This window comes from Eulemur rufifrons, chromosome 15 (genome assembly GCF_041146395.1).
Source record: "Eulemur rufifrons isolate Redbay chromosome 15, OSU_ERuf_1, whole genome shotgun sequence".
Lineage (NCBI taxonomy): Eukaryota > Metazoa > Chordata > Mammalia > Primates > Lemuridae > Eulemur > Eulemur rufifrons.
The window spans coordinates 89,652,325-89,679,456 of NC_090997.1; the positions used below are offsets into that span (position 1 = coordinate 89,652,325).

The window sequence follows — 27,132 nt, forward strand, 5'->3', positions numbered from 1 at the left end:
CACGTTTAACAAAATTCATTTTTTACAGTGAAGACTTTTTGGTTTATTTTGAGGCCTAACCAAAAAGTAGTTCTAATCTGTTGGGAAATAATATAAGTAATCTTCAATTATGTACTTCCACAGGTTTATTGATTCAAAGATTATTCAACTCTGATATCTTTTAAAAATATAATTCTAATGTAGAAAAAAGAGCATGGCATTTGGAGGCAGGCAGAGCTGCTTTTGAATCCTACCTCCAGACTTACTAGCTCTGTGATCTTAGGCGAGATAATTAGCTTTTCTGAGCCTTTCTTGCCTCATCTGCAGAATGGAGTTCGTAATACCCACTTAGGATGTTGTTTTGAAGATTAAATTATCTCAACAAATATTGATTGAGTGCCTCCTTTGTGCCAGGCTCTTTTCTAAGTGTTGCAGATACCACGGTGAACAAAACATAAGATTACTGTGCTTATGCAGCTGATGGTCTTAACAGGAGTTCAATATTTCCCTCCTGGTTCTTAAGTCATTAAAGGAGAGTGTTGCCTGAGAATGGATCGGAGCTGTATTTCTTGTACCTGTAGTTCTAAAATAATTATCCCTCTTGTTGTAGCAGATTTTAAATTATAACTAAGCTGCTAAAGGCTACTGAGCAGGACCATTTATAGATTTTTACCTTTTTTTTTTAGTACATAAAACTTTAATTATCTGTAGGGTAACATTTATATTTGCAATAAATATTTTACATTTGTTAATATATACTGTTTTTTAGTAAATATATTTGCAATATAAATTTTTAGAGGGGAAGTATACATTCTTCAGTGCATGCAAATTCTGAATGATAAGTTGTTACCTTGCTGTAGAAAAACCTTCTCCTAAGACTGGTCACTGTCCAAACTTGCACATTCACGGCTAGCCATAAAGAGATCTTGTGTCAGTGGTTATGTCCCTGATGGAACAAGTTGCTCCTTTTTAATGGTGATGATGCTGATGAAGTGATCTAGAAAGATCTTTCTTTTTCGTCTAGATTTTCTTCCTGGCATGATCAGAGCACATCCTGACCCTCCCATGCATAACATCTGATAATCAGCAACTAGGCTAGATAAAATAATGATAACTGGATAACTAAGCATATTCAGAGTGGTTACTTATGTAACCAATATAAATTTATAGAAAAATGGATGATTTATTACTTAGTTTGGAGAAATGAATGGCGAGGCAGAATTTAAGAAATTTCCTAACATCAGTGAGCCAGAAATCATGGTCATTTCTGACCCACTCAGGCCATCAGATTAGCATTGTCTTCATTGTAAAGGTTTGATTTGCAGGTATGTTTTTTATGTAAGATTTGGTAAGATAGCCTTATTGCTGGCTATATATTTGACTTTTACATGAATGCACCGTTGTAAAACTATTGTTGGCATCTCAAACTGTTGGTGAAATTTCTGGGCCAATGTCATCTGAGATAACTAGGTTATGAAGAGAAACCAGTAGAATAGATCTTTAAAATGCATACTGTCTTCATATTAGCACACACATACATTTTTGTGTGGTTCCCTTCAGAAATAATTATACTGTTTTAAAACAATAATAATAGGTAAGATGAAAGATAAAGAAATATAAAGCTAGCCAACTGTGGGATCACTCACCTGACTTTCTGGGAAGGCCACACTCTAATTACTAATGTATTGGCAGTCAGAACTATTACCTAGAGGAGAATGTTTGAAGCAAAGAATGTCTGGTCTTAATATTTCTTACCAAATCATGTCTTTCCATTTTTTCTATGAATATAAACAATAAGTTGCTTCAAAGATGTTCATCTCGATATGCCCAACATGCCTGTTGCCTGCCAGTGCCCACCTGCCACCTAGTTCCATTTTGTAAAATACTCATTAGAGTTTGAAAATCATAACATTCAATTTCCTGCCTTTTCCTTGAATGTGCAAACAATACAGCAAGAGCAGACAAAGTTGTTTTTTGGTTTTGGGTTTTTTTTTTATGGCTGTTTGGGAGGTATTAAATAGAATTTAAACCTGCTAATGGGTCAGTTTCCAGTTCTGCCATCTTTGTACTCTTGAGAAAATCTCCAGTCTTGGAAGGTAAACATATATCCTGACCTAATTTTATCTAACAAGTTCTTTGTTCGTTATATCTATCCATGAAATTTTAATACCAAGAGTATTTGGATCTTTGAGGGGTTTAAAAACTTGACTTTCCTTTCTTCTTACCTATGGGTGGGATAAATTTCATCTCCATCCTGGTCCACTGATCTTAGTATCTAGAGAGTTGCCAGTGGATCAGAAAAACAAAGGGAATGTTCCACTCAGCTTCTTGGAATTCTGTCTTCAAACATCATTTCTAAATTTATGCACTGCTGGTGCAAACTGGCACACCCTTTTTGGAAGCTAATTTGGCATTGTTTCCTAACCTGCTGCTGATACACACATAATTTGGCACTATATATCAACAGCCTTAAAATCTTTATAGCCTCTGACTATAAAAAACAATTTAACATTCAGACAAAGAGTTCTATAAAAGATGTCCATCATGTTGTTTTTAATAAATGAAAAATTGAAAACCTTTTTTATATCTTAATGTCCAAGAACAGGAATTGGTTAAATAAATCTTGGTGTATCCATATAATGGAGTTTTAGGAAGCTATGGTCAGGGCTGATGTTCTAGAAGAATTTCTAAAACCACATATCAAAAATTCTCATGCTACAATATTGTGATAAAAATTCAAGACAAAATTGCATGCATGGTATGATCTTAACTATGTGTAAGTAATATGAACAGGGAGGAAAAAAATAGGACATATACCAAAATGTTAACATGGTTATTTTTATTCCTTTCTTATGTTACAATTTTTTCTATACATCTTTCTATGTTATAGAAATTCCCCATAACTGAAAAAACAAAATTTCAAAAATTAAGATACAGAATAAAAATACCAATGAAGGAATCGATGCACTGCATGTCTTTGTGTCCGCGCCATCTCTTCGGTGAGCCATAGACTGCATTCTGCTCGGCATTTTCCTAGGAATTGACAGCATGCATTCTCTTACTGGAGAAAAAAACAATTATAGAGAGGCAATGATAAGAATCTGTGTCACCTAGTCTCTGTTCTTTTTCAGCACACAACAGTTTTGCCCTTTATATTAATCGAGATGAGGACATCGCACCATCAGTATCCCAGCAGGAGCAGCGGACTCGCCGCCATATGTACCTTCTCTGTTGGCTATATATTATGGTAAGGACCATGCCTGCTGGGCTTTCTTATTGTATTAGATTTTGCACTGCTAAATTTGGGCGCATATTTCATTATGGATATAATCACTAACAGATTCACACTGTGTGCCTCATTTGGTCCAAGACCTGGGCTTTGTCTCGTTTCCCCAGATGCTTATATTTTTAGAAAGTATATGCCAAACCTCACACAACAGGAATTTGTTGAACAATCCCATGTAAGCAGTGGTTCTTCCAAGGCTACATTTTTCAACTCTTTTTCAAACTAAATGTTTTTCTTGGACACCAGTTTTATTGCTTAAGGGCTTTTTTGCTTGGGATTTTTTTGTTGTTGCTTTTGCTGGGGGGTTGTGGGAGTTGCAGCAAACACAAATGAGAACAGAAGAAATGACCTCTTAGAGCGATGGCTTTAAATTTACTAGGAAACAAGTGAAAATGTACATTTTCCTTAGTCCATTTAAAACGTATTCCAGAATTACCTATTACATAGAGAATGCACTAAACTGTTTTGTTTTTAAATATTGGGGTAAATAAACTACAAGAAATCTTCTTTTGGTCTGTTGGGCACAGTTAAGTCCTAAATGTGAGATGCCAAATTTATCTGATAAAAGAGTTTTTGCCTGGCAAGTTTACCTCACGTTAATTTCCATTCTTATCAGGTTTTAACACTTCAAAAATTATCTTAACATAGAGAATTTCTTATTTCTCTTTATAATTCCAAGTTCTCTTTGATATATTAACACATACAGAGGAGGTCCCTCCTGCCAGCATTTCTGCCTCTTGGGAGTCTTTTGTCCTGAGTTCTGGGTCACCGTTCCCGCCTTTAAGCCTGAAGGACTGGATAATGTTCTTCCAAACACCCCTCCACTGTGCTTAATCCCACCAAAAGCCTGCAGCTCTTTGGGAGGCCCAGTCTCCGTGGAGCATTTCGCTCCAGCTGGAGAAGAAATATAAAATAAAGGTCAGTACAGTACTTCACATACTTTGCATAAACAATCACATAATGCCCTAGATCTGAGCAGAAAGGGGATTTGCTGCCAGGAAGTCACACCCTGTGGCTGAATCTAAGGGGACATCCAGAGGATGGACCCCAAAACAAGCATGGGGTAAAGTTCATCCCATCTGCCACTCCATCCACGTGAAGACCATTGGCAGGGACTGGGGAAGCGTTTATTTTCCTAATCACTTCCTAAGCTTTCTGCCCACATCCAAACCTTAAATCTTCGACTTTCTATGATTATTTTAAAAAAAAAAGTTCAAATGATCAGGACTCACAGATGCAATGTGACTAAAGTTATGTCTTAAAAATGAACTTGTATGCTTTATACATATGAACTTGATATTCAAATGACTGTTACCTTTCAGATAGTCAAGTAGGGAGTCTACACAATTATTCCAGGGATGCCACAATGTTTAAAACATATCTGGAACTGCCTACAGCATTACTTTAAAAATCAACCCTTTATTCCCCACCCCCACCCCAAATACAGCCTTATTACTTTGCACTCATCTTTGCTTACCTGTGGGAAAAGCAAGTTCTTCACCCTGGGAACTCTGGGTATATTTTTGCAAATTTAGTTATATGCTGTTAAATTATCTGCATCTTGTAGAGCCCCAGAGGTTCAGAAACTATGTAGTTTCTGATGGCCTGTCTTCCACTGTGGGTACAATCAGTTCACATCCCAAAGAGACACATGGGAGATACCACATAGCCCTCATTATAGACCCCCAGGATCCCTCATTAAAATGAAGCATTCCTCACGCTCTGCGCGCCAAGTGCGGTCTGCCAGCTCCGTGTGCTCCCTAAGCAAACCGGGACTTGTTTGGACATGTATTTGCATTAACCAGCGAATTCCCTCAGATTTGTTCCGAGGAAAACTTCCAAAGGAGGCTTTTTCCTTTGGTGTTCTGCCCTGGGCATTTATTGCTATGCCAAGAGCTAAACAATGGCCCTCATGTCATATCACATTATGTAAATCTAAGGATTTTAAATGTTATCAAAAAGGTACTGGCTCTTGTTCCTTTCCAGACTCAGGGCTGACATACCAGTGACACAACAGCGAAAGGTTTGGGATATGAAATCTTTTGATAGCATATACCAGTGTTGTAACTGGACATTCCAGAATCCCATGCCAAGATGGAAGAAAGCATTCCTCTTTTCGCGTGCTAATCATGAAATAAATAGATGTCCTTTACGATACTGAGTGTGGTTGAGCTGAATCTATATATGGGGGGCTGCGGGCCAGGCTGTCTGCCTGCCTCACTGGGACTCTAACTTGCTGTCTGGTCTTACAAGTCTTGTCCCCATCTGAATCTATTCTCTTCTGGTTTAGGTCGTGAGAGTTGAGCCCCTCGCTGACTGGTTCTCACAGAGCTCCCACGCTTAGTGGCTCCATTTCCCAGCCCCATCTCAGTCCTCCCCGAGCTTAGCACCGAAGGCCATCCCAGCCTCCTTTCACCCACTTCTGCTTCCCACCATGTTTCTCTCTTCACTAGCCAAATGTTTGGGACACAAAATCCTCCTGTCCATTTATGGAGAGGTGTTAACTTCTTTCCTGACAACCTCCCTTCCATCATAACCCCTCCCCACACATTTCTCTGCACCCTATTGGTGGGATTTCCCTTACTCGATGAGAGGATCCATACTGCTTCATGTTGGATACAACAGTGAGGTCTCCTTGGTTTCTAATATAACAGCAATTATCAGGAACCATAATGAGTACCATTCATTTGAGCCAGACACTGTGCCAAGTGCTTTCCAAACATTGTCTTACCTAGTTCCCCTAACAATCCCTTGAGATAAGCATGGTCTTGCCCATTTTACAGAGAAGGAAGCTAAAGTTTAGACAGATTATATGACTTGCCCAGGACAAGCCACTGGACTGTTGCCGGCATTCTGGTGCAAGCCCTGGCGTGTGGCTCGAGTGTGCAACATCAACCGTACCCTCTGCTGCCTCTCACTGTGGGAAGAGTGACACTAGGGGTGAACATGGGAAGTGAGTGTTTGGTTTGGTTTTGGAGAAATACATCAGAAGCAGCCAAGTCTGGTAGCTAAGCCAACTTCCTGGGTTGGAATTCTGGCCCCTACATTAACCCTTCTGAGCCTTGGCTCCCTCAGATGTAGAGCAGGGAGAGGGCAGCATGTACCTGTAGAGCCCATAAACGAGGCCTAGCTCACAGGCCTGCATTGGCTATTATCCATTCTCAGAAGCTCCTCGACAAAGGCGTGGGTAATGTTTCCTTTCCAAGAGTTTGAGAATTGTAGTTCCTTTTACTCATTCTGGCTCACTTGTACACTCTTCACTTTAAAAATTAAAAACAACTCTAAAGGATATGAAAATATCATTTTTATTGTTTTTATTTATTTTTTTATTTTTTATTTTTTTTTATTTCAGCTTATTATGGGGGTACAAAAGTTCAGGTTATATACATTGCCCATGTACCACCCATCCCCCTGAATCAGAGCTTCAAGCGTGTCCATTCCCCAGACAGTGCGCATTGCACTCATCATGTAGGTATGCACCCATCCCCTCCCCCCACCCCCCACCTCAGTCTGATACCCAATTGGTGTCATTCCCAAATGTGCATTTAGGTGATGATCAGGGAAACCAATTTGCTGGTGAGTACATGTGGTGCTTGTTTTTCCATTCTTGGGATACTTCACCTAATAGAATGGGTTCCAACTCTCTCCAGGAGAACAAAAGGGATTCTATATCACTGTTATTTCTTATAGCTGAATAATACTCCATGGTATACATATACCACAATTTACTAATCCACTCATGAATTGATGGGCATTTGGGTTGTTTCCACATCTTTGCAATTGTGAATTGTGCTGCTATAAACATTCGGGTACAGGTGTCTTTGTCATAGAATGACTTTTGTTCCTTTGGGTAGATGCCCAATAATGGGATTGCTGGATCGAATGGTAGGTCTACTTGAATCTGTTTAAGGAATCTGATTAAGGAATCTCCATAATGCTTTCCACAGGGGTTGCACTAGTTTGCAGTCCCACCAGCAGTGTATGAGTGTTCCTGTCTCTCCGCATCCATGCCAACATGTATTGTTTTGGGACTTTTTGATAAAGGCCATTCTCACTAGAGTTAAGTGATATCTCATTGTGGTTTTGATTTGCATTTCCCTGATGATTAGGGATGCTGAGCATTTTTTCATATGTTTGTTAGCCATCCTTATATCTTCTTTTGAAAAATTTCTATTCATGTCGTTTGCCCACTTTTTGATAGGGTTGTTTGATTTTTTCTTGCTGATTTTCCTGAGTTCTAAATAGATTCTTGTTATCAGTCCTTTATCTGATGTGTAGTATGCGAAAATTTTTTCCCATTCTGTAGGTTGTCTGTTTATTCTCGTGACTGTTTCTTTGGCTGTGCAGAAGCTTTTTAATTTAATCAGGTCCCATTCATTTACTTTTGTTGTTGCTATGATTGCCTTGGGGGTCTTCTTCATAAATTCTTTGCCTAGGCCAATGTCTATAAGAGTTTTTCCTACATTTTCTTCTAGAATTCTAATCATTTCACACCTAAGGTTTAAGTCTGTTATCCATCGTGGTTTGATTTTTGTGAGAGGTGAAAGCTGTGGGTCCTGTTTCAGTCTTCTACATGTGGCTACCCAATTTTCCCAGCACCATTTATTGAATAAGGATTCTTGTCTCCAGAGTATGTTTTTGTCTGCTTTGTCAAAGATTAGATGGCTATATGAGGATGGTTTTATATTTGAATTTTCTGTTCTGTTCCACTGGTCTGTGTCCCTGCACTTGTGCCAATACCAAGCAGTTTTAAGAACCACAGCCTTGTAGTAAAGTTTGAAGTCTGGCAAATTAATACCTCCCATTTTGTTTTTATTACTTAAAATTGCTTTTGCTATACGGGGTCTTCTCTGATTCCATACAAAATGTATAATTATTTTTTCTATATCTGTGAAAAATGATGTTGGTAATTTAATAGGGATTGCATTGAATCTTAAGAAATCTTCTAGGGGGCTGAGTAAAAGGGAATTTTAAGGTCGTGGGCTCCTGACTGTTGTCACCCTCTAGTTGACATATTATACAAGAGAAGACATCTTCACTCCATGGAGAGTGGCCTTTTGGAGCCGAATCTGTTCCCAGGCTGCCTCCCTCCACCCCACAAGCACCTGGAATCCTTGTCTCCCTGCAGTTCTGCTGCTGCCCATGGCTCTGCTTTTCAATCTGCAGGACACAGAAACAGGAAACCAACCCAAACCCTAGAAAATTTACATCCCAAGGACTCACCAGAGGTCTCCTCTGACCCAAGGAGTCTTCTTTCAGTCCCTGGCCACTCCCCCTTCCCCTGGTGGCTTCTCATTCAGTCAGAGCCCACGTGAGCTCTCAGCAGCCGTGGATAATACCTGCCGACCCCTACACGTCAGGAGTGAGTAGGTGTTAGCAAAGGGGATAAAATGGATCCTGAGGGTTTCTTCTTATGAATAAATATTTCTTTTCACTTCCGTGAGCTTATTTAAAACAAAACAGAGATTTCTGTTGTCTCAGGGCCCTAATGGTTTTAGATAAATTCCATATTCCAAATCTCGTTTCCCCAAATGTGTTCATTGAATAACTTTCCAACAGAGAAAGTAAACCAAAGTAAAATCAGAATGAAGTATGATCTTCCTTTTGTGATGCAATCCTAAATTATCTCATATCAGAATTCTGTCTACCACCAAACCTGGTTATCTCTCAGCTGGGCAATTGTGGGTTATTTTTTGTTTTCCTGTTGAAACTTTTCTGTTTTCTCAAGTTTCTGCTGGAAATGTACATTTTTTTTTTGCATGTATTATTTTTAAACATGAGAAAAAATTCTCAAAATAAAAATAAGTGTACTCAAATTCAAAAGTCTTAGAATTTTTAGCCATAACAAGTAAGATTTTTAGCATAAAATTTGTACCCTCTTCACTAAGAAAATGAAATTTTAGACCACATTAAAGTCCTTCCATTGGAGCCAATGCTTCTTCACCAGTTAAACAAATCTGGCCAATAGGCAGTTGTTCTTTGACCAGCAGATGACATTTTTCTCTGTTCAGCTTGAACCTTTCAGGCCACCGTAACTGCCTATACAGTTGAATTTTACGTCTGTAATAGCTCATGTGAGTTTTCCTGATTTTCTGGCATTGGAGAACTGGGTCCAAGCTGAGCAAGTAAGGTGATGAATACGGCACAGTCTGAAGAGAGTTATTTTTCTTGGGGCTCTTAAGAGACAGCCAAAAGACTCTGCTCCCTTCCCTATCCCCAAAGCCATCCAGGCTCCGCCATACCTGTCTTCCCCACGCTCCTGCCCCTGCCAGGCTGGAAAAGGGGGAGAGGGTCTTTGCAGTCTTGAGTTTTGGTTCTGGGGGAACCACTGGGGAAGGAAGTGCCTCTCCATATTCACCAAAGCCAAGTATGAGACGTCAAGAGAATCCTTGGGGATGAGGCAGGAATCGCATTTAGGAAGCAGACTTGTTAGCCTGCCTATGCCTCCTGCCTGAGCAAGGAAAAGAGCTTTGGAAGTATATGGCAGTGTGGAGGGAGAGGAAAGTGTAGAGCAGCCTGTGATCCCATCACTGTCTGTATCCAAGATGCATGAGTTTCTTGTGGATCGGGTTTGACATAGAGGAACGTTGCTGGACTTGAGCTCTCTTGATGGTGGCCCACCCTGGGTGAGGGTTTCTCAGCAGTAAGAAACTATGGGGAGGCCAGATGCAGTAGCCCACGCCTGTAATACCAGCACTTTGGGAGGTCAAGGCGGGAGGATTGCTTGAGGCCAGGAGTTCGAGACCATCCTGGGCTTCATAGCGAGACCCCATCTCTACAAAAAATAAAAAACATTAGCTTAGCTGGCATAGTGGCACGTGCCTGTAGTCCCAGCTACTTGGGAGGGTGAGGATCTCTTGAGCCCAGGAATTTGAGGCTGCAGTGAGCTATGATCGCACCACTTCACTCCAGCCTGGGCGACAGTGAGACTTTGTCTCTATTTAAAAAAAAAAAAAAAAAAAAAGAAAGAAAGAAAGAAACCACTGGGTGTGCCGCCATGGGCAGGAGCCAGGTAGTGTCGAAGAGGTCCAGCTGGAGCCAGCCAGATCTCCGACGTGAGGCAACTCTTCAGAGATCCCTGTAAACCTCACACATGTGCACCCTTTGCAGAAGTGAGCATCTGGACTTCAGCCTTGCAGCACTGATCGGTGGGAAGTTGGGATTAGCCAGAGAAACAGGGGCAGCCCCTTGCACAACCATAGGCAATGAAATCAGGGGATATTCCTCCTTCTCCCCTTTCCCCTCCCACACCCCCAGACAGGGAAGAGACATCCCAGAACCAGGCCATGCCCTACCCTTCTACTTCAGCATCCTTGAGTGGGTGGCGGAATAAAAAAGCAAAACCCCCTCCCACTCAGGGCTCCAGCAATAAGCCTGGTGTGTTCAAGGAAAGCAGAAGCCAGTGTGTCAGCGCAGAGTGAGGAGAGTGAATGGAGATTCCTGGGGTGGGGGGAGGATCCTTCAGGGACATCTAGGCCATTGGAAGGACTTTGGCCTTAATTCAGAATGAAATTGGGAGTCACTGGAAGGTTAGAACAGAGAATTGAATTGACATGATCTGAGATATTTTTAAGGGGTCACTTTGGCTACTGTGTTGAGAGGGACTGGGGCAAGGACAGCATGGGGGAAGAGAAGGGAGGCTACAGAAGAAATGCTGGCGAGAGATGCAGTGGCCTGGCCCCTGGTGCTAGAAATGGTGGTGGTAGGATTCTGGATGTATTTTGAAGGTAGAGTCAACAGGATTTCCTGACCAAATCTAAATTAAACTCCTGACTCAGCCCCTTTAATAATTTTTAACCTTGGCATAGAAGGCAAAATAATGCCTACCCACCCACCAAAGAGATCCACATCCTAATCCCCAGAACCTTTGAAAATGTTACCTTATAGGCGCCTGGCAAAAGGGACTGTGCAGATGTGATAAGTTAGGGACCTGTGTGGGGAGAGTAGCCCGCATTGCCCGGGGGGGGGGGGGGCATCTAATCACAGGCATCCTTAAGGTGGACAGCTCCCCTCAGCTGTGGGCAGAGAGAGCCGTGACTATGGAAGAGCAGTTAGAGCGATGCCACGCGGGAGAGACTCAAACTGAGGTTGCTGGCCTTGAAGCTAGAGGAAGGGGGCCATGAGCAAGGTGCCCGGGCCACCTCAGAAACCAAAAGAGGCAAAGAAGCAGAATCTCCCCTAAAAACGCCAGAAAGGAACGCGTCCTGCCGACATCTTGATTTTAGCCCAGGGAGACCTATGTTAGACTTCTAACCTACAGAACTGTGAGATCAATTTGTGTTGTTTTAAGCCACGAGGTTCGTGGTAATGTGTTATAGCAGCAATAGAAAACTAGTACTTCGGCAAATCACTTAATCTTTCCCCATCTGAAAAAAAAAAAAGGTGATGATGCCTATGAAGCAGGATTGCTGTGAGAATCAGGAAATGGGCCGACGATGCCCAGCACATAACGGGCACTCAGTGCAGTGGCCATTGCTGTTCTGTTTCTGCACCAGGAGTGCTCAGAGTTTGGGAGGCTGAACTCAACCCTTTCTGCAAGTTTCTTCCCTCAATACCCTTACTCTGCGAGGTAGAAGTCCAGATCTGTGAAGTCAGATGCCCCTTGTTCAGTTTCCCTCCTGCTCTAGGGTCCTTGAGCAAATTACTTTTCTCTTAGCCTCATGGGTACCACCTTTAAAGTGGGAAAGAATACCTGCCTCCCAGAGTTTGAGGATTCATGAGCACATAGTGACGCTCAGGAAATGAGAGGATCTTTCCTTCCTCCTGGGCAACAAAAATCCTGAATGCCTGTAGAGTCTCCATGAGAAAGGTTCATTTTCTTTCTTTCTCTCTCTCTCCTCTCTCTCTCTCTCTCTTTCCCACTACCCTTATTTTATTTTCATTGTATCCTCTGCTCTTCTTATGGGTTTTGGTCCTACTTTATAGGATTCGTGGCTCCTCATAACATATTAAGAATGCTAAAGAGTTTTTGGAAATTTTCTTATGGTTCGTATATTATCTCCAGCACTCTGCTTTTCCCCTGAGAATTGCAAATTAATGTCATTGCTTTTCCATTATTCCAATCTACTCATTTTTATAAGGACTTTGTTGAGAGTGGGTTGTTTTATCATCTTCTAAGGAGAAGTCTGTCTGGACCGTTGAGGTCTGGACAACTGAGAGTGAGGCATGCCCTCAGCACCTCAGAATGTGCACTTGGGTGTTGGTCAAATCCGTTCTGCATCTGGACAGCAAAGGCTTATGTATATAACCCATCTCAATTCCAGGTATTTATTGTTTTGAGGTTTTTCTCCTCCTACCCCCAGCAGCTGCTTCTCAGATATTCTGGGAGTACATGAAGAACTAGAATCCCCCACATGCTATTAACTTTGCCCCAGCCCCGAGTCATTCTTATGTGTGATCCTTCCCACACTCCCCACTGCCCTGCAGCCAGACCCGCCCCACACTTTCCCCATAGTCTGCTGGGGTCCCCGGTGTGGTGCTGCTTGGTGATCTTGATGCTGCTTGGTGATCTTCCCTTGGATTTCTCCAGCCCTCTCTGTCCGTGCCCCTCCACCTCCACCTCACTCCCCAGCCCTCTCAGCAGATGGCCTGGCCTTTTGTTTCACAGAGAAAATAAGACTCTGAACAGGGACTCCTTTGATTTCCTCCTGCACCCATCCTCTCCCCGCTGCCTGGGACAATAGGGGAAGGGCTTCTCAGTCAACAGGCAGCGCTTCCTTCTGGGCTCTGCACCATCTCCGTTCTCCTGGGCCTTCATCCGTGATCATCACTTCACGCTGCTGTCACTTCAGTCTCCCTGATAGATCCTTCCAATCAACATTTGAACCCACTCGAGACCTAGTCTCTACCTTACAAAAATTGTTCTTCTAGGACCACCCCCCTTTTATACATCGAGCTGCTGCCCTGTCTCCCCACTCACAGCCGAATTTCTCCAAAGAGTCATCTATGCTATCTCTATTCTCGGTCATGCATTTAAGAGACAAGGCAGTACAGTAGATGAGAGAATGGATTCATGAGCAAACTGTCTAGCCCTGAATTCTGCTTCTGCCATATGACTTGGGCAAGTCAATTTCCCTCTCTGGGCCTTAGTTTCTTCATCTATAGAATGAATAATAATAGTACCTCCCTCAGCAGGTTGTTATGATCATTAATGTTAATCTTTAATATATGTTTAGCATATAGGACAGTACCTAGCACAGAGCATGTACTGTGTTATTATTATTAACCCACTCCAATGTGGCTTAAGCTTGCATTACTTTAGCAGAACCTTTGCTGATGTCACCAGTGACCTCTCTCTTGCTGAATTCATGGAATGCTTTGCAGACCTCTTCTCAACTGACATTTCAGCAGTTTCAATACTAAAACATCCCCTCTTCCTGAACACCCTTTTCTCATGACTTAGGCGATACAACACGTCTTTCTGTTTTCCTCCGGTTCTCAAAGTGATCCCTCTCAGTTTCCTTTGCTGGCTGTTTCCACTCCCCACAAACCTCAGTGTTGGAATTCTTCTGAGCTCAGCCCCAGGTCTGTCTTTTACTGCCTACTCTCCCCGGCTAACCCCGTGTACGTGGGTTTGCAACACCTCTGTTCCGGATCTCCAGGCCAGACCTCTCTCCTCTGAGCCTCGTCCATATCTACTTTCATAGCAATTGCAAACCAACCTCATGCCATACCTGATTGCCCCATCCCACCCCCAAACCTGCATCCCTCTGTCATCACCCCCCACCCAGTTGTTCATGCCAGAAATCTATAATATGTCCTCAACCCATCTCTCCTGGGCCTACTGCAGGCAGCCACTCACCAATTTCTGGCTTCTGCACCTCCAAAGTACATTTAGAATCTGCACTTTGCTCCATCTCCAATGCCAACACCAAGCTTCACTTCTCTCTCCTGACCCACTGCATAGAACTGGCCTCCCCCACCCCACCTCTGTCTATCCACAGGGTCCTTGAGTGATCTTTTAGAAACAAATATTAGCATGCCACTCCCTGGCTCTGAGAATGGATGACTTCCCATTGCTTCTGGGGATAAAATCCAAAATCCCTTTATGTGGCTTAGGGGCTCTGCATGCCCTGACCCCTGCTGACCTCTCTGCCCCCATCACCCTCTTCTTTCCCCTTGGCTTGCCAGCTCCAGCCACAGTGGCCTGCTCTCTGGTTGTCAGGAGCAGGAAGCGCCTTCCAACTTCAAAGCTTTTACTTTCTCCACACCCAACCCTCCTCCCCACCAGCCATGTTTCCCACCAGTGTTAACTCCAAGTCCTACTCATCTTTCAGGCTTCAACTGCACTATCTTTTTCTCAGGAAGGACTTCTCAGATTCCCCAGACTTGATTCAGCTTCTGTGTGCTACACTATGATGATCCCCTGTTCATTTCTGGCAGGGGATTTTAAAAATAGTGTAGTTTTGTGGCTATTTTATTAATGTTTTTTCCCCCAAAGTCTGCCTCCCAAATGCCCTCCCCTCCCTACCTAGAGCAAGAGAAAGATCAGCACTTGAGATCTTAAAGAAAATGAAGAGAGTCTTCTGCTCTCCAGTATTCTAAGGTTAATCCAAACACATTTTCTTTAGACGTCACGTCAATCAAAATGTCAGAGAAAATATTCTTAAGATAGATTGTTTAATAAGAGAAATTGTGACAGTGCATGAGTTTTGAATGCAAGCAAAGTAGGGAACATGAATCTGTGTGTGTGTGTATACACATACACACCTCTCTCACACTTAGTTCAATAGTAACCCTGTGAGTGGTTACAATACCCCTGCCATCCATTTCTCTAATATTGAATTTCAGCTTTATTGTTTCTTCTCCCACCTGCCTGATTCATTTAAATTGCCAGCTGAAGCTGATCAACTTGTAGGAGAAACCTCATAGACCGTGCTCCCTGCCAGGGTGACATCCTATATGAGACATGACCCAGTTCAGGCAATAAAAACATTTCAAGAGGAGGAAAGATTCATTTATTAGCAAAATTATAGCCTTTTCATTTCCTTAAGGTGAGCCTTATCGATGTCTTTGAGAGTATGAGAGCATGTTGAAAGCTCAGAACATGTGCTCTGGTGGGCTGCATGGGAGGGGGTGTGTGAGCATCTTTGCAGAGACCCCGGGCCCCCCCCACCCCAGCTCTTTCCCCAGCAGATGGTTTCCACAGCTGGCAAGAACTGGCAGGAAACCAGTCCCCAGGCATGTGGGTCTCCCGCAGCACCAAGCAGAGGCACATATTAAAAACTGGTTAAAAATAAACAATTCAGGTGAGGAGATATCTGCCTCAGAGTTGAGCTTATACTCTAAGAGTCAATAGAAATTTCCAGCCAAAATAAGCTTTTCTTTGCAATATAATGGAAATGGCAAGAGAAACTTGGACTAAAATAACCATACAAAACTTTGGCTTTATACACTTAAAATAGTTCCATTTCCCTAATTATTTTCAAAGAAAGAGAAGTAACTAGCTTAATTATTATTATTATTATTATATTTTAATTCTCCCCAAATCTGAAAGGTCTGGGTACCTGGTGACTAGGGACAAAGTTCATTAACATATTAACTGCCATATGAGTTGTATTTAACTCACGCTAGTTTTGAGCCAGGGGCCTCATGAAGCACATGTAACTCACAGGTCCCTTTACCTTGGGAGCTGCGTGGTGCGCAGGCAGCTCACTCTGCCATGCTGTAGCGTACATGTTCCGTGATGGGTGGCCCCCTGGGCAAAATTCTGCAAGTGGTTTGTGAAAATTTTACCTGATTTTTTTTTAATTGGAGAAAAAGATACAAATCTGTTTAACATGTATACCCGGCAGCCTTCAGAATGAAAACTCAACTCTGATGTTCTTATTGTTACAGTTAATATTGGCAATTTAATTGCATATAACTCATAGAAAACAATAAAAATAACACATTTTTCATTAAATTAGAAAGGATCATTTTGTTTTTGAAGTTTTTATTCTATTTTTGTGATAAAACACCATGGCCCCAAGGAAAAAAAATTTTTTTTTTAGTGTGACAGTCAGTGTGTTAACTCTCTCAAACAAATGTTTACTGAGTGCCTGCCAGGTATCAGGCATTGCCTAGGTGCCTGAGGGAAACAATGAAAAGGCTTTGGCTCTGCCCTCAGGGAGCTTGCAGCCTGATGAAGGATACAGGGAAATAAAAAGCAATTATCATACAGTTGATAAGGGCTATTTGTAAGAGGAGAAATACACAGGGATCTGAGAGTCCAAAGGACAAAGGACTTTCCCTAACCCAGACTTAGAGGGTCATGAAAGGCCTCCTAGAGGCAGTGACCAGTGATGTATAAACCGCCCCTTTGAGGGTGGATAGAGTTAGCCTTATGAAGGTCCAGGGTAAGAGTGACCCAGGCAGAGAAAGGAGCTAGCCTAGAAACAACAGAGAGGAAACCATAGTCAGGGAGCCAAAGAAGTTCAGTGCACCTGCAGCCATGGACATGTTGCCCTCCTCCAATCACTACAATGTGAATTCCACCTCGACTCTCACCACGAAAAGTGTTTTCATTGGATCTTTCCACAGCGTCCTTCTTTGAGCTGGTTCTTTGGTGGTTGATTGGCTGGTTGGTTGGCCTGCCCATTTCCTTTGTCACTGTTCCTTCTCAGCCTCCTGGGAAGGCCCAGTCCTTCTCCACACTCCCTCCTGCTCCAACCCTCTTAGCGAGCTTTTTTGCACTGCCTCCCATCCATTTCCCCCTTCTTAGCCACAGAGTTTGTTTTCAAATGCAAATTTTATTATGTCAATCCTCCTACTTAAAACCCTTTAATAGTTTGTTTTTTTTCCAGTTTTGGTGTTTTGTTTTTTCTTTTTTGGCAGCACTTTTATTTTTTCTTGCACAATGACGTATCCTTAGGCGGTGATATTCTCACATGACAGTAGAAAAACAAGATGTGTAAGTCATCCTCAAAAGTTGAGAATTACGTACAAAAATCTTACATAAATTAAAACGATGCATAAATTTACAGATTCAAATACAAACCATTTTGCAACTGTAGTGAATAATTTAGCCCCATGATATTGTGCTGGAAAAGCATTGGATAAGAAAGAAAATGGAGTCCTAAGGCTTGGATTAGCTGTGTTTTCTACCTCTGCTGGAAGACTCCAAGAAAGAAGTGACAATTCATTCATAAATTTTTGCCAATCTCTGGAGAAATCCAGGAATTGTCGTTAGTACTTTGTTGGGATCTGATCAAACCCTATAGGAGTGAAGAGCTCACAAGAAATTCAATCAGCCAAAGAGCCACTGTATCAGGCCAAGTCCCTTCCACAAGCATGTTACCCTTAGTCTCCTTTCACCACATAAAGTGCCCAACCACATGTACTAAACTTTAAACCAAAGGTATGTAAAGAATTTTAGAAATTGTCTTATAAAGAAATAGTTAATTTGAGTACAATGTGAAATAGTGCTATTTGCCTATCATACAAAGACAGGTGTCTTTTTAAAAAGGCATTTTCCAGGTAGATGAGTCTAACATAAGTTGTATGGCTCTGCCAGGGCAAACTTACACTGTGAACTAACCCCTAACTGTCCATTTGCAGTGGGCAGTGGACAGGCCAAACTTGTCAGAGTCCTGCTCGCTGATTCTCACCTGCTGAAAGGTCAAGATAGTAGCCACACAAAGTACTTGCACTCAGTGGAGGAATAATCTTAATTTTTATTGTGGTTGGTTCCAGGGCTGTGACATCTGTCTGTGTTCGAAAGTCACTAATACCAGGATACATGGTAGTAATACCAGATTAGATGGTGCATGTTGTGTTGGCATATGGATCTTTTCCAAAATAAGTATCACATCTCAAGGTTGACTTGGACGTGCTCTCATCCATGCCACTAAGTCCATACTTCAGGAGGATGGCTGGAAAAGAACTTCTGGATTCACGACCCTCTCTCTCACTGACAAAGGTGATCAACTGACTGGCTGTCAGGGAGCTCAGAGCTCTTCTCCAGGAAGGACAGTAAGCAGTGGTAGCTCCTGTTTGACATCCAGAACAGGGTGATACCACTTATCCTTCAGATCATGTGCAATTTTCTTCTCTGCTGTGATAGTGAAGCTGTAACTTCAGAATCTTTAGGAATATTCTTCCAAGTCTCAGCTAGCAGGGTCCAAAAATAGGATGACATGGGACAAATGTAACTTTCATAGAAAGGCATCGTGTGGGTGCCACCATCACCGCACTCTGCAACACCAGCAGTGTATGACCAGAAACATTCAGGAACAGAATGGCTGGGATAGCAGCACACCTAGCTGGGCCATTGAAGGTGTCCAAGATGGTCTGTGACAGGTGGCCTTGAGGTTCAGGGGAGCTTCATTAAAGTGAACATGGTGTTCCTCAGGAATCTCACTATACATGGTATGATGCCAGATTGCTCCATCTCACCTGTTAGGAACAGAGCCACAATGAATAGGATTCTTTGGTGGCAGACACCTCTCTTGTTCTGGGTTGGTCATCCATGTGATTATCCTTCTGTCCCATCCTACCATGGCCTCCTGTGTCTTGGACAATGAGTATCAGAGGGCACCAGGTATAGTGGGTTGTGTCCTCAGGAGAGACGGCTCTGCTTGTGCCTGAACCGTTGTTGAGGGAAAGAGCAGTGGGCTTGTGATTCTTCTTAATACTTCCACTTGCTACACGCACATAGACAGAGAAGAGCTGGGAATGGAGTGAAGAGGGTATCTGGAGAGCTTTGCCTTGCCGAGATCCTTACCGAGGCCCTGCCTACCATCCACTCCACCTCTTACCACATCTACCTGCCCTTTACACTTCAGTTTCTTTCCATCCCTCAGGAACGCTGTGATGGGTAATTTTATGTGTCAACTGGGCTAATGGGTGCCCAGAGAGCTGGTGACACATTTCTGGGTGTGTCTGTGAGGGTGTTTCTGGAATAGGTTGGCATTTGAATCTGTAGGCTGAGTAAAGATCACCCTCACCAATGTGCCTGGGCATCACCCAATCTGTTGAGGGCCTGAGTAAAGCAAAAAAAGAGGCAGATTTGCTTTCTCTGCTTGAGCTGAACATCCATCTTCACCTGCCCTCAGACAATTGGAGCTCCTGGTTCCTGAGCCTTTGAATTCAGTCTGGGACTTACACCATTGGCTCCCTGGTTTTCAGGTCTTCAGATTTGGGCTGGAACTACATTTCCAGCTTTTCTTGGCCTCCAGCTTCCAGACAGAAGCTGGTGGGACTCTTCAGCCTCCACAATCACCATGCCAGTCTCTCATAATGAATCATCTATCATCTATCATCTATCTGTCTTTCATCTATCTATCTATTATTGGCCCTGTTTCTCTGGAGGACCCTGCCTCATATACACAATATATGTTGCACAGTCATATAACTTATGACACCCAAAACCCTTCAGAATCAAGCTCTGCCTCTTCCCAGACCTCCACACATCAGCTCTCTAAACCACGTGTAGTTCCGAGAGCTCACCTCTGGCATTTGCAAGTGTTTTTCTCTCTGCCTGGACCATTTTTTTCCAGTTTTCACCACCAATCTATCCTGGAGGCTCAGATCAGATGTCACTTTCTCCAGGAAACCTTTCCTGACACTCTGAGTGTTACGTACCCCTTTCGAGTATTCCCAGGGCATCCTCCAATCATCCCATGATAGCACTTCTAACTGCTTTGAAATGTCACCCCTGTGCCACCACTGGGCTAGAATCTTGTGGGCAAGAACTATGACATTGACTAGATCATCCGCCAGGCCTCTGATGGGGCCTCCTGCCTAAGAGGGGTTCAGTAAATGTCAAAGGAATAAATCAATGAATGAATGGTGCATAGTTTCAAAAACATGAATCCATGAGGATAGAAGATGCTAAGAACTAGGGCAGAATAGGAATGTGGTATCTTTCCAACACATTGGCAGTTGAAATTCCTTAAAGATGAATTTTTACACCTTCAAAAATAAGTGAGACCTGGAGTAATTAATGTTTGTCAAAACATATTTATTTGTATTTCTGGACAAGTTTTTCATCAAAGTGGAAAATAAATCTTTCAGAAATATTAGCTTCACGATTCTCTCATTTTCTTTCTTTGCCCACATTTGGTACTCTATTTTTGAATGATGATTTCTAGAATAAAACTATAAAGAGACAAGAGGCTGTTCACCCAGGTGCACACAGGAGAGAAGAATAGGATACTGGCCAGGATTCCAATTATAATTTATTAGCATTAGAAATGACCCCAATAGTCATTGGAAAGGGTGAAAATGCTATTTCAAAAGAAAGAAAACTACTAATGATATGCCTCCCCCTACTCATTACTTTCAAAGAATTAAAAGATTTTTTTTTGTTAACTAAATTAAAACTTTTACCACATGCATGCCTAAAAATTACTAAATTATGGAAAAATCAGGGTTTTTAATAGTCTATTGAGTTCAAAGGGATATTTCCTAGACTTGACCAAAATCCTTCTTTAAAATAGCCACACATAGAAAATACAGCTTCATTTTAAAAATTATATACTAAAAGCCTTAGAATGAATTTTCCTTTGAAGAAGGTATCATGTAGAAGAAGAAATATCTAACACATACAAATTAAGTGAGGACGATCTACTGAAATGTACCTGGCAATGATCTATCTTCTTAGTTCGCTTTTAATAGTTTATTTCTAGGTACATGCATCTTTATGCAGCTTGTTTTTACAAGAGACAAATGGTGGGAGAGGTCCTTAAATTGACTCTTGTTTGCAATCCAAAGTATATCTTAATACACGTTCCCCTGTGCTTATCTAATAATGAGATTGGACACGAATAACGCTACCTTGGATTGCAATGTTCAAGGTATTCATTAAAGTTAATGATCAGTGCTCCTGTATAGAAGCTTTATGCCCAATGTTGATCGGCCCTTTATTGTGTGGCATTTGCTAATATTCAAGTAGCAAGGAGCTCACTACAAAGGCCATCAGGTAGGTTTCCATGGTAGCGGTCTTTCTTTTGTTATTCGCATTTGTAACAGAGACAGTATCCAAATTCACCATGTCACTGCTTAATAAAAAGAAATAGAATATTGGTAATGCCAATAGAGTCAGGAAGCTGGTCTCTGGGTGTGACAACAAGGGCAGGCATGATGTCTACTCAGGTTTTCTTTTAAGCAGCTGTCCACTAAGCAAGCAGGACTAGTGTCCCTTTGATCTTTTGTACTGTTAATAACCTTCAATTGTCTTGTATTATTGCTCTAGGGACAAATAGAAATCAATGATGAATAGAATAATTTCATCAGTGCTGAATCTTATGAAGGACAGTTTGTAAGAGTACATTGTAAAAACTATAGAAGAAAAAATTCTACTTTTTAAGATAGAAGGGTAACATTGAGGAGAGAAAATAGCTTTGGATTTTGTTTAGCTTGTGTATGTGTTCACTTTTCCCAGTGACTCAACACCTGGATTTGCTTATTGTCTTTATTGTCTAAAATAAGTGCATTCTGGTAAGTGTCACTTCTCTTTGGTTGTGAATTGATTATTTGAGCTCCCAGCAGCACATGGGAGCTTTATTATGCAGCCTGTCTTGCTTTGTTCTGAGGTCAACAGTGAAGTCAGCTAGTTCTCAGTCATTCAAATAAAGAAAAGAATTTACTAAGGCTTAACGTCCTTCTGTTATTCATTCTCACCAAAACATCATTTCTGCTACTTATTCAGGAGAGAGTAAAAACTGTAACTTTTAATTTCATTTACTTTTCTCCTTCCTATAGGCTAAAAGGTCTGAAAACATTTATGAATGGATAGGTCTTTAGTGCTTCTGCTTTAGCTCCTTTGATTTGTGAAATTTCCACAAGGGGTTATATGGCTTTCCCTTGTAGTTTTAGCATTCAACATAAATGGATTAATGGGGTATAACATCCATGGGGGTGTGTAAAGTTTCTGCCATATATTAAATATATTTTTAAAATATTATTTAAAAAAAAAAAAACTTTGGTTGGATGGAGAACAGAAATTAATAGGGATAAGGAGTATGATTTTATACAGTGAGGCAGAAATTTGTCCCAGGATTGAGATGGAAGAAATTTAAACTCAATCAAGGGTTAAAGGTTTCCAGCTTATAGTTGTTATGAAGTGTCCATTCACCATTAGGGCAGATGATGAGAGAATGTGGACTTTCCCAATGGAGGGACAAGATTGAGATCAGGGGAAGGGAGAGACTGAAGGTCGGCAGGGCTGGAAACAAGAGGACTTACTGATCAAGAAGAAGCCCCCAGCAGAGGACTCTGCATGGGCCGGAGCAGAGGCAGAGCCTCTAGAGCCAGGCCACAGGAGGAGCTGGGCTGGTAGTTTCCTCCACCGCTTCCAGAACCCTAACAGTGAGCCAGGCCACCCTTGGAAAAAGGAAGATCCTTGATTGTTTCTGGAGTGTGCAAAGCACTACCATTTTCCCATTTAACAAATTATCAAAAATCTAACATTTTGCCTGTTTAATGGATATAAAATTAGAATTGTCCTTCATTTCGAATGAAGTCACCAGTGTTGAGGTGGAAATACTCTCTACTTTTTTTCTAAACCATCTTCTTCATGAACTTACCTTCGTTTGCTGGTTCATTTGTACCAGAAATATATACAGTGGTCACTACAAGTTGGTTGTGCTAGCTCATAGAGACTCAAAATTGAATGAGACCCATGGTGAAAAGCCAAGAAAACTTCTGTGTTTCTGGAAAAGGGAGTGAAAAATGTAACCATTTTGAAACACACACAGAGCATTCTCAAGAACAAAGGCCTTCTTGGAAGGGGAAAGACTTTACCAGAGCTTTATACAGCTGGGGAAGTGCAATTACCCAACTCTAGGTCTCTCCAGCTTTCGTTTCTCACAGCCCAGGGACACAGGCTCACTAAAAGACTGATATTTAACCATAAGATTCCAAAACACATCCTCTTACCCACACCTACTGCCACATCAACAGGGCTTCAGTATAATAAGAGTGATTGTAATTGAAAGAACTGTAAGACACAGATGCTATTTAAGGAGTTCTTAGGGAAACTCAAAGACAAAAGGGAGAGAAAAACAAGGACACTAAAGGCAACTGAAGTGTCTGCCACCAATGGCTATAGCAAACATGAAAACAGCACCAGTCGTAGTCAAACTAATATAAAATCTCACACTAAAGGTCTGTTTACCTCCATTACTAGTACCAGATACATCAAGTTTGGCCTTCAGCAAAAAAATTACAAGGCATGATAATAAGCAAGAAAAAAATGCAGTCTGAAGAGACAAAGCAAGCGTCAGAACCAGATATGGCACAGGTGTGGGGATTATCAGGCAAGGAATTTAGAATAACTGTGATTAATATGTTAAGGCTCTAATGGTAAAAGTAGACAACGTGCAAGAAGAGAGGGGCTATTGTAAGCAGAGAGGTGGAAACTCTAAGAAAGAATCAAAAGGAAATGCTACAAATAAAAAAACACTAATAGAAATGAAGAATGCCTTTGATAGGCTCATCAGTAGACTAGACACAGCCAAGGACAAGTGAGCTTGATGACTGGTCAGTAAAAACTTCTCAAACTGAAATGAAATGAGAAAGAAGAATGAAAAGGATAGAACAGACTATCCAAGAACCGTGGGTACAATTTCAAAAGGTATAACATATATAAAATTGGAACCCCAGAAGGAGAAGAGAGAGAGAACAGAGAAGAAGAAATATCTTAAGTAATAATGGCAAAGAATTTTCCAAAATTAATGATAAACACCAAACCACAAATGCAGATTCAAAAAGCTCAGAAAACACCAAGCAGGATAAATACCAAAAAATGCACACATGTCATATTCAGGCTACAAAAACCAAATCCAAAGGGAAAATCTTGAAAGAAGCCAGAGAAGGGAAAACACCTTTACATACAGAAGAATGAGGAAAAGAATTATAGCATACTTCTCTTCAGAAACCATGCAAACAAGAGGAGAATGTAGTAAAATATTTAAAGTGTTGAAAGAAATAAGCCATCGACCTAGAATTCTATATCTAGTGAAATTATCCTTCAAAAGTAAAGAAGAGGTAAAGATTTTCTTGGACAAATAAAAGCTAAGGGAATTCATCTCCCTAGTACCCTAGAAGAAATGTCAAAAGATGTTCTTCAGGGAGAAGGAATAAGTCAGAAAGGTGAATCTACATTTAAAAAAAAAAGAAGAAGAAGAAGAGTACAGACGAAATAAAGGTAAAATAAAATATTAGATTTTAATTCTTAATTGATCTACTAGAGAAGTGTTATATAAAGTTATAATAGTAACAGTTTATTGGGTGATTAGAGTATATGGAGAAATGAAGTAAATGGCAGTGTTGTTAAAAGGGATGGAAGGGAGGAATTGAGGATACCCCATTATTAAGTACTACTGTGGAGCAATATAATGTTATTTGAAAGTGGACATAGATTTGTTGTTAAGGTATATTGCAACTCCAGGGAAGTCCTAGAAAAAAATGCATAAAAGTACTTCTAAGAATTTAGAAGTATACTAAGAGAAGAGAGAAAATAGAATCATATAAAATACTCAATTTAAACCAGAGAAAGCAGAAAAGTGAGGGAGGGATTTAAAAAAAGAAACAGAAGCCAATTACTATAAATAGAAACTATAATAGTTACAAACATGGTAGTTATTAATCCAACTGTATCAATAATGGCTTTAAATGTAAATAGTCTAAATATACCAATTAAAAGACAACGATTCACTCTGGTTTGCTCAGGTGGAAGGATTGCCTGAGGTCAGGTGTTCAAGACCAGCCTGAGCAAGAGAGTGAGACCCGTCTCTACTAAAAATAGAAAAATTAGCCAGGCGTTGTGGTGCATGTCTGTAGTCCCAGCTACTTGGGAGGCTGGGGCAGGAGGATCACTTGAGGCCAGAAGTTTGAGGTTGCAGTGAGCTGTGATGATTCCACTGCACTTTAGCTGGGGTGACAGAATAAGACTCTGTCTCAAAAAAAAAAAAAAAAAGACAAAGATTATTATAGTTGATAAAATAACAAGACTAAAATGCATGTTGCCTATGAGCAACTCACTTTAAATATAAAGACACAGATAGGCTCAGAATAAAAGAATGGAGAAAGATATAACATGCTAACACTAATCACAATAAAGCTAATGTACACATATTAATTTCAGAAAAGTATACTTTGAACAAGGAAAATGATCAGGGACAAATAGGAGTATTACATTACAATAAATGGATTAATTCAACAAGAGCACATAATCTTTTATTTGTATGTACCTAGCAACAGAGCATAAAACATGTGAGGCAAAAACTGATAGAAACTTCAAGGAGACATGCACACATCCACTATTATAATTGGAGACTTCAACAGCTCTCTCTAAGCGACTGATAGATCAAGCAGACAAAAAATCCACGCGATGGTACCTGAACAGTACCAACAATCAACTTGGTCTAATTTGAGGTATAGAGAATATTTTATTCAACAAGAGCAGAGAACACATTATACTCAAGCTCACATAGAACATTTACCCAGATACTCTGGGCCATCAAATACATCTTAACAAATTTAAAAGAATAGAAATCATACAAAGCGTGTTCACAGTCAAGAAGAAAATTAAATCAGAAGTATCTAGAAAAGCCCAAAATATTTGGAGATTAAGTAACACAGTAATATATAACACATGGGCCAAGGAAAAAGTGTCAAGAGAAATTTTAAAATGTTTTGAACTGAAAGAAAGTGAAAACATAACTTATCAAAATTTGTAGGATGCAGTGAAAGCAGCACATTAATAACATTAAGGTTATTAATGTACAGTAAGGTTATTGACATTAAGTGCATTTATAAATTAAGGTTAATATATAACATTAAATGCATATATTAGAAAAGAAGTTTCTAATCTAAGTTTCCAGCTTAGAGGACTAGAGTAAGAACAATTTCAGCCAAAAGCAAGCAGAAGAAATAAAATAATAAAAATTAAAGCAGACATAAATGAAATTAAGAAGAGGAAATCAGTAAAACCAAAAGCTGATTCTTTGAAAAGATCAATAAAATTGATAAAATTCTAGCCAGGCCCATCAAGAAAAAAAGAGCATATAAATTACTAATATTAGAAATGAAAGAAGAATCTCACTACTGATCCCATAGAAATTAAAAGAATAATAATAGAACATTATGAACAGCTCCCTGCCCACAAATTTGATAATCTCGATGAAATGGACCAATTTCTGGAAAGAAACAATCACCAAAACTCATACAAGGAGGAATAGATAATCATTATAGGCCTATGTCTATTAGTAAAGAATACATTCTGCAGCTGTTAGGCCCATTCTATAGTGCAGTTTAAGTCTGAAGTTTCGTTTCTTTGTTGATTTTCTGTCTGGATGATCAGTCCAATGCTGAAAGTAGAATGTCGAGGTCTCCAATAATTACGGTAGTGAGGTCTCTCTCTCTCTCTTTAGCTCTGATATTAATTTGCTTTATATATAATATCTGGGTGCTTCAGTGTTGGGTACATATATATTTAGAATTGTCATATCCTCTTACTAACTTGACCCCTTTATCATTATATAATGACCTTCTTTGCCTCTTTTTACACTTTTTGTCTTGAAATCTGATAGAAATATAGCTACTCCTTCTTTGGCCAACAGGTATATGAATAAATGTTCAACATCATTAGTCATCAGAGAAACAAAAATCAAAACTACAATGAGATATCATGTCACCCCAGTTAAAATGGCTTTTATCAAAAAGTCAGGCAATAACAAATGCTGGCGAGGATGTGGAGAAAGGGGAACCCTCATATACTGTTGGTGGGAATGTAAATTAGTATAACCACTATGGAGAACAGTATGAAGGTTCCTCAAAAAACTAAAAATAGAACTACCATATGACCCAGTGATCCCACTGCTAGGTGTATATACAAAAGAGGGAAATTCAGTATATGGAAAAGCTATCTACACTCCCATGTT

General features: G+C 40.7%; 1 protein-coding gene across 6 annotated transcripts in view; it reads left to right on the plus strand.

Moving 5' to 3' along the window:
- AIG1 (androgen induced 1) overlaps positions 1-27,132 on the plus strand; it is a 227,578-nt gene that overhangs the window by 181,373 nt on the left and 19,073 nt on the right. For 4 of the 6 annotated variants that reach the window (XM_069488967.1, XM_069488965.1, XM_069488968.1 and 1 more), the window contains one exon: positions 3,111-3,226. The exons of the other annotated variants lie outside the window; for them this stretch is intronic. In XM_069488967.1, the coding sequence (XP_069345068.1) occupies positions 3,111-3,226 (116 nt within the window). The remainder of the gene's footprint in view (positions 1-3,110; positions 3,227-27,132) is intronic. 6 annotated transcript variants of the gene reach the window in all.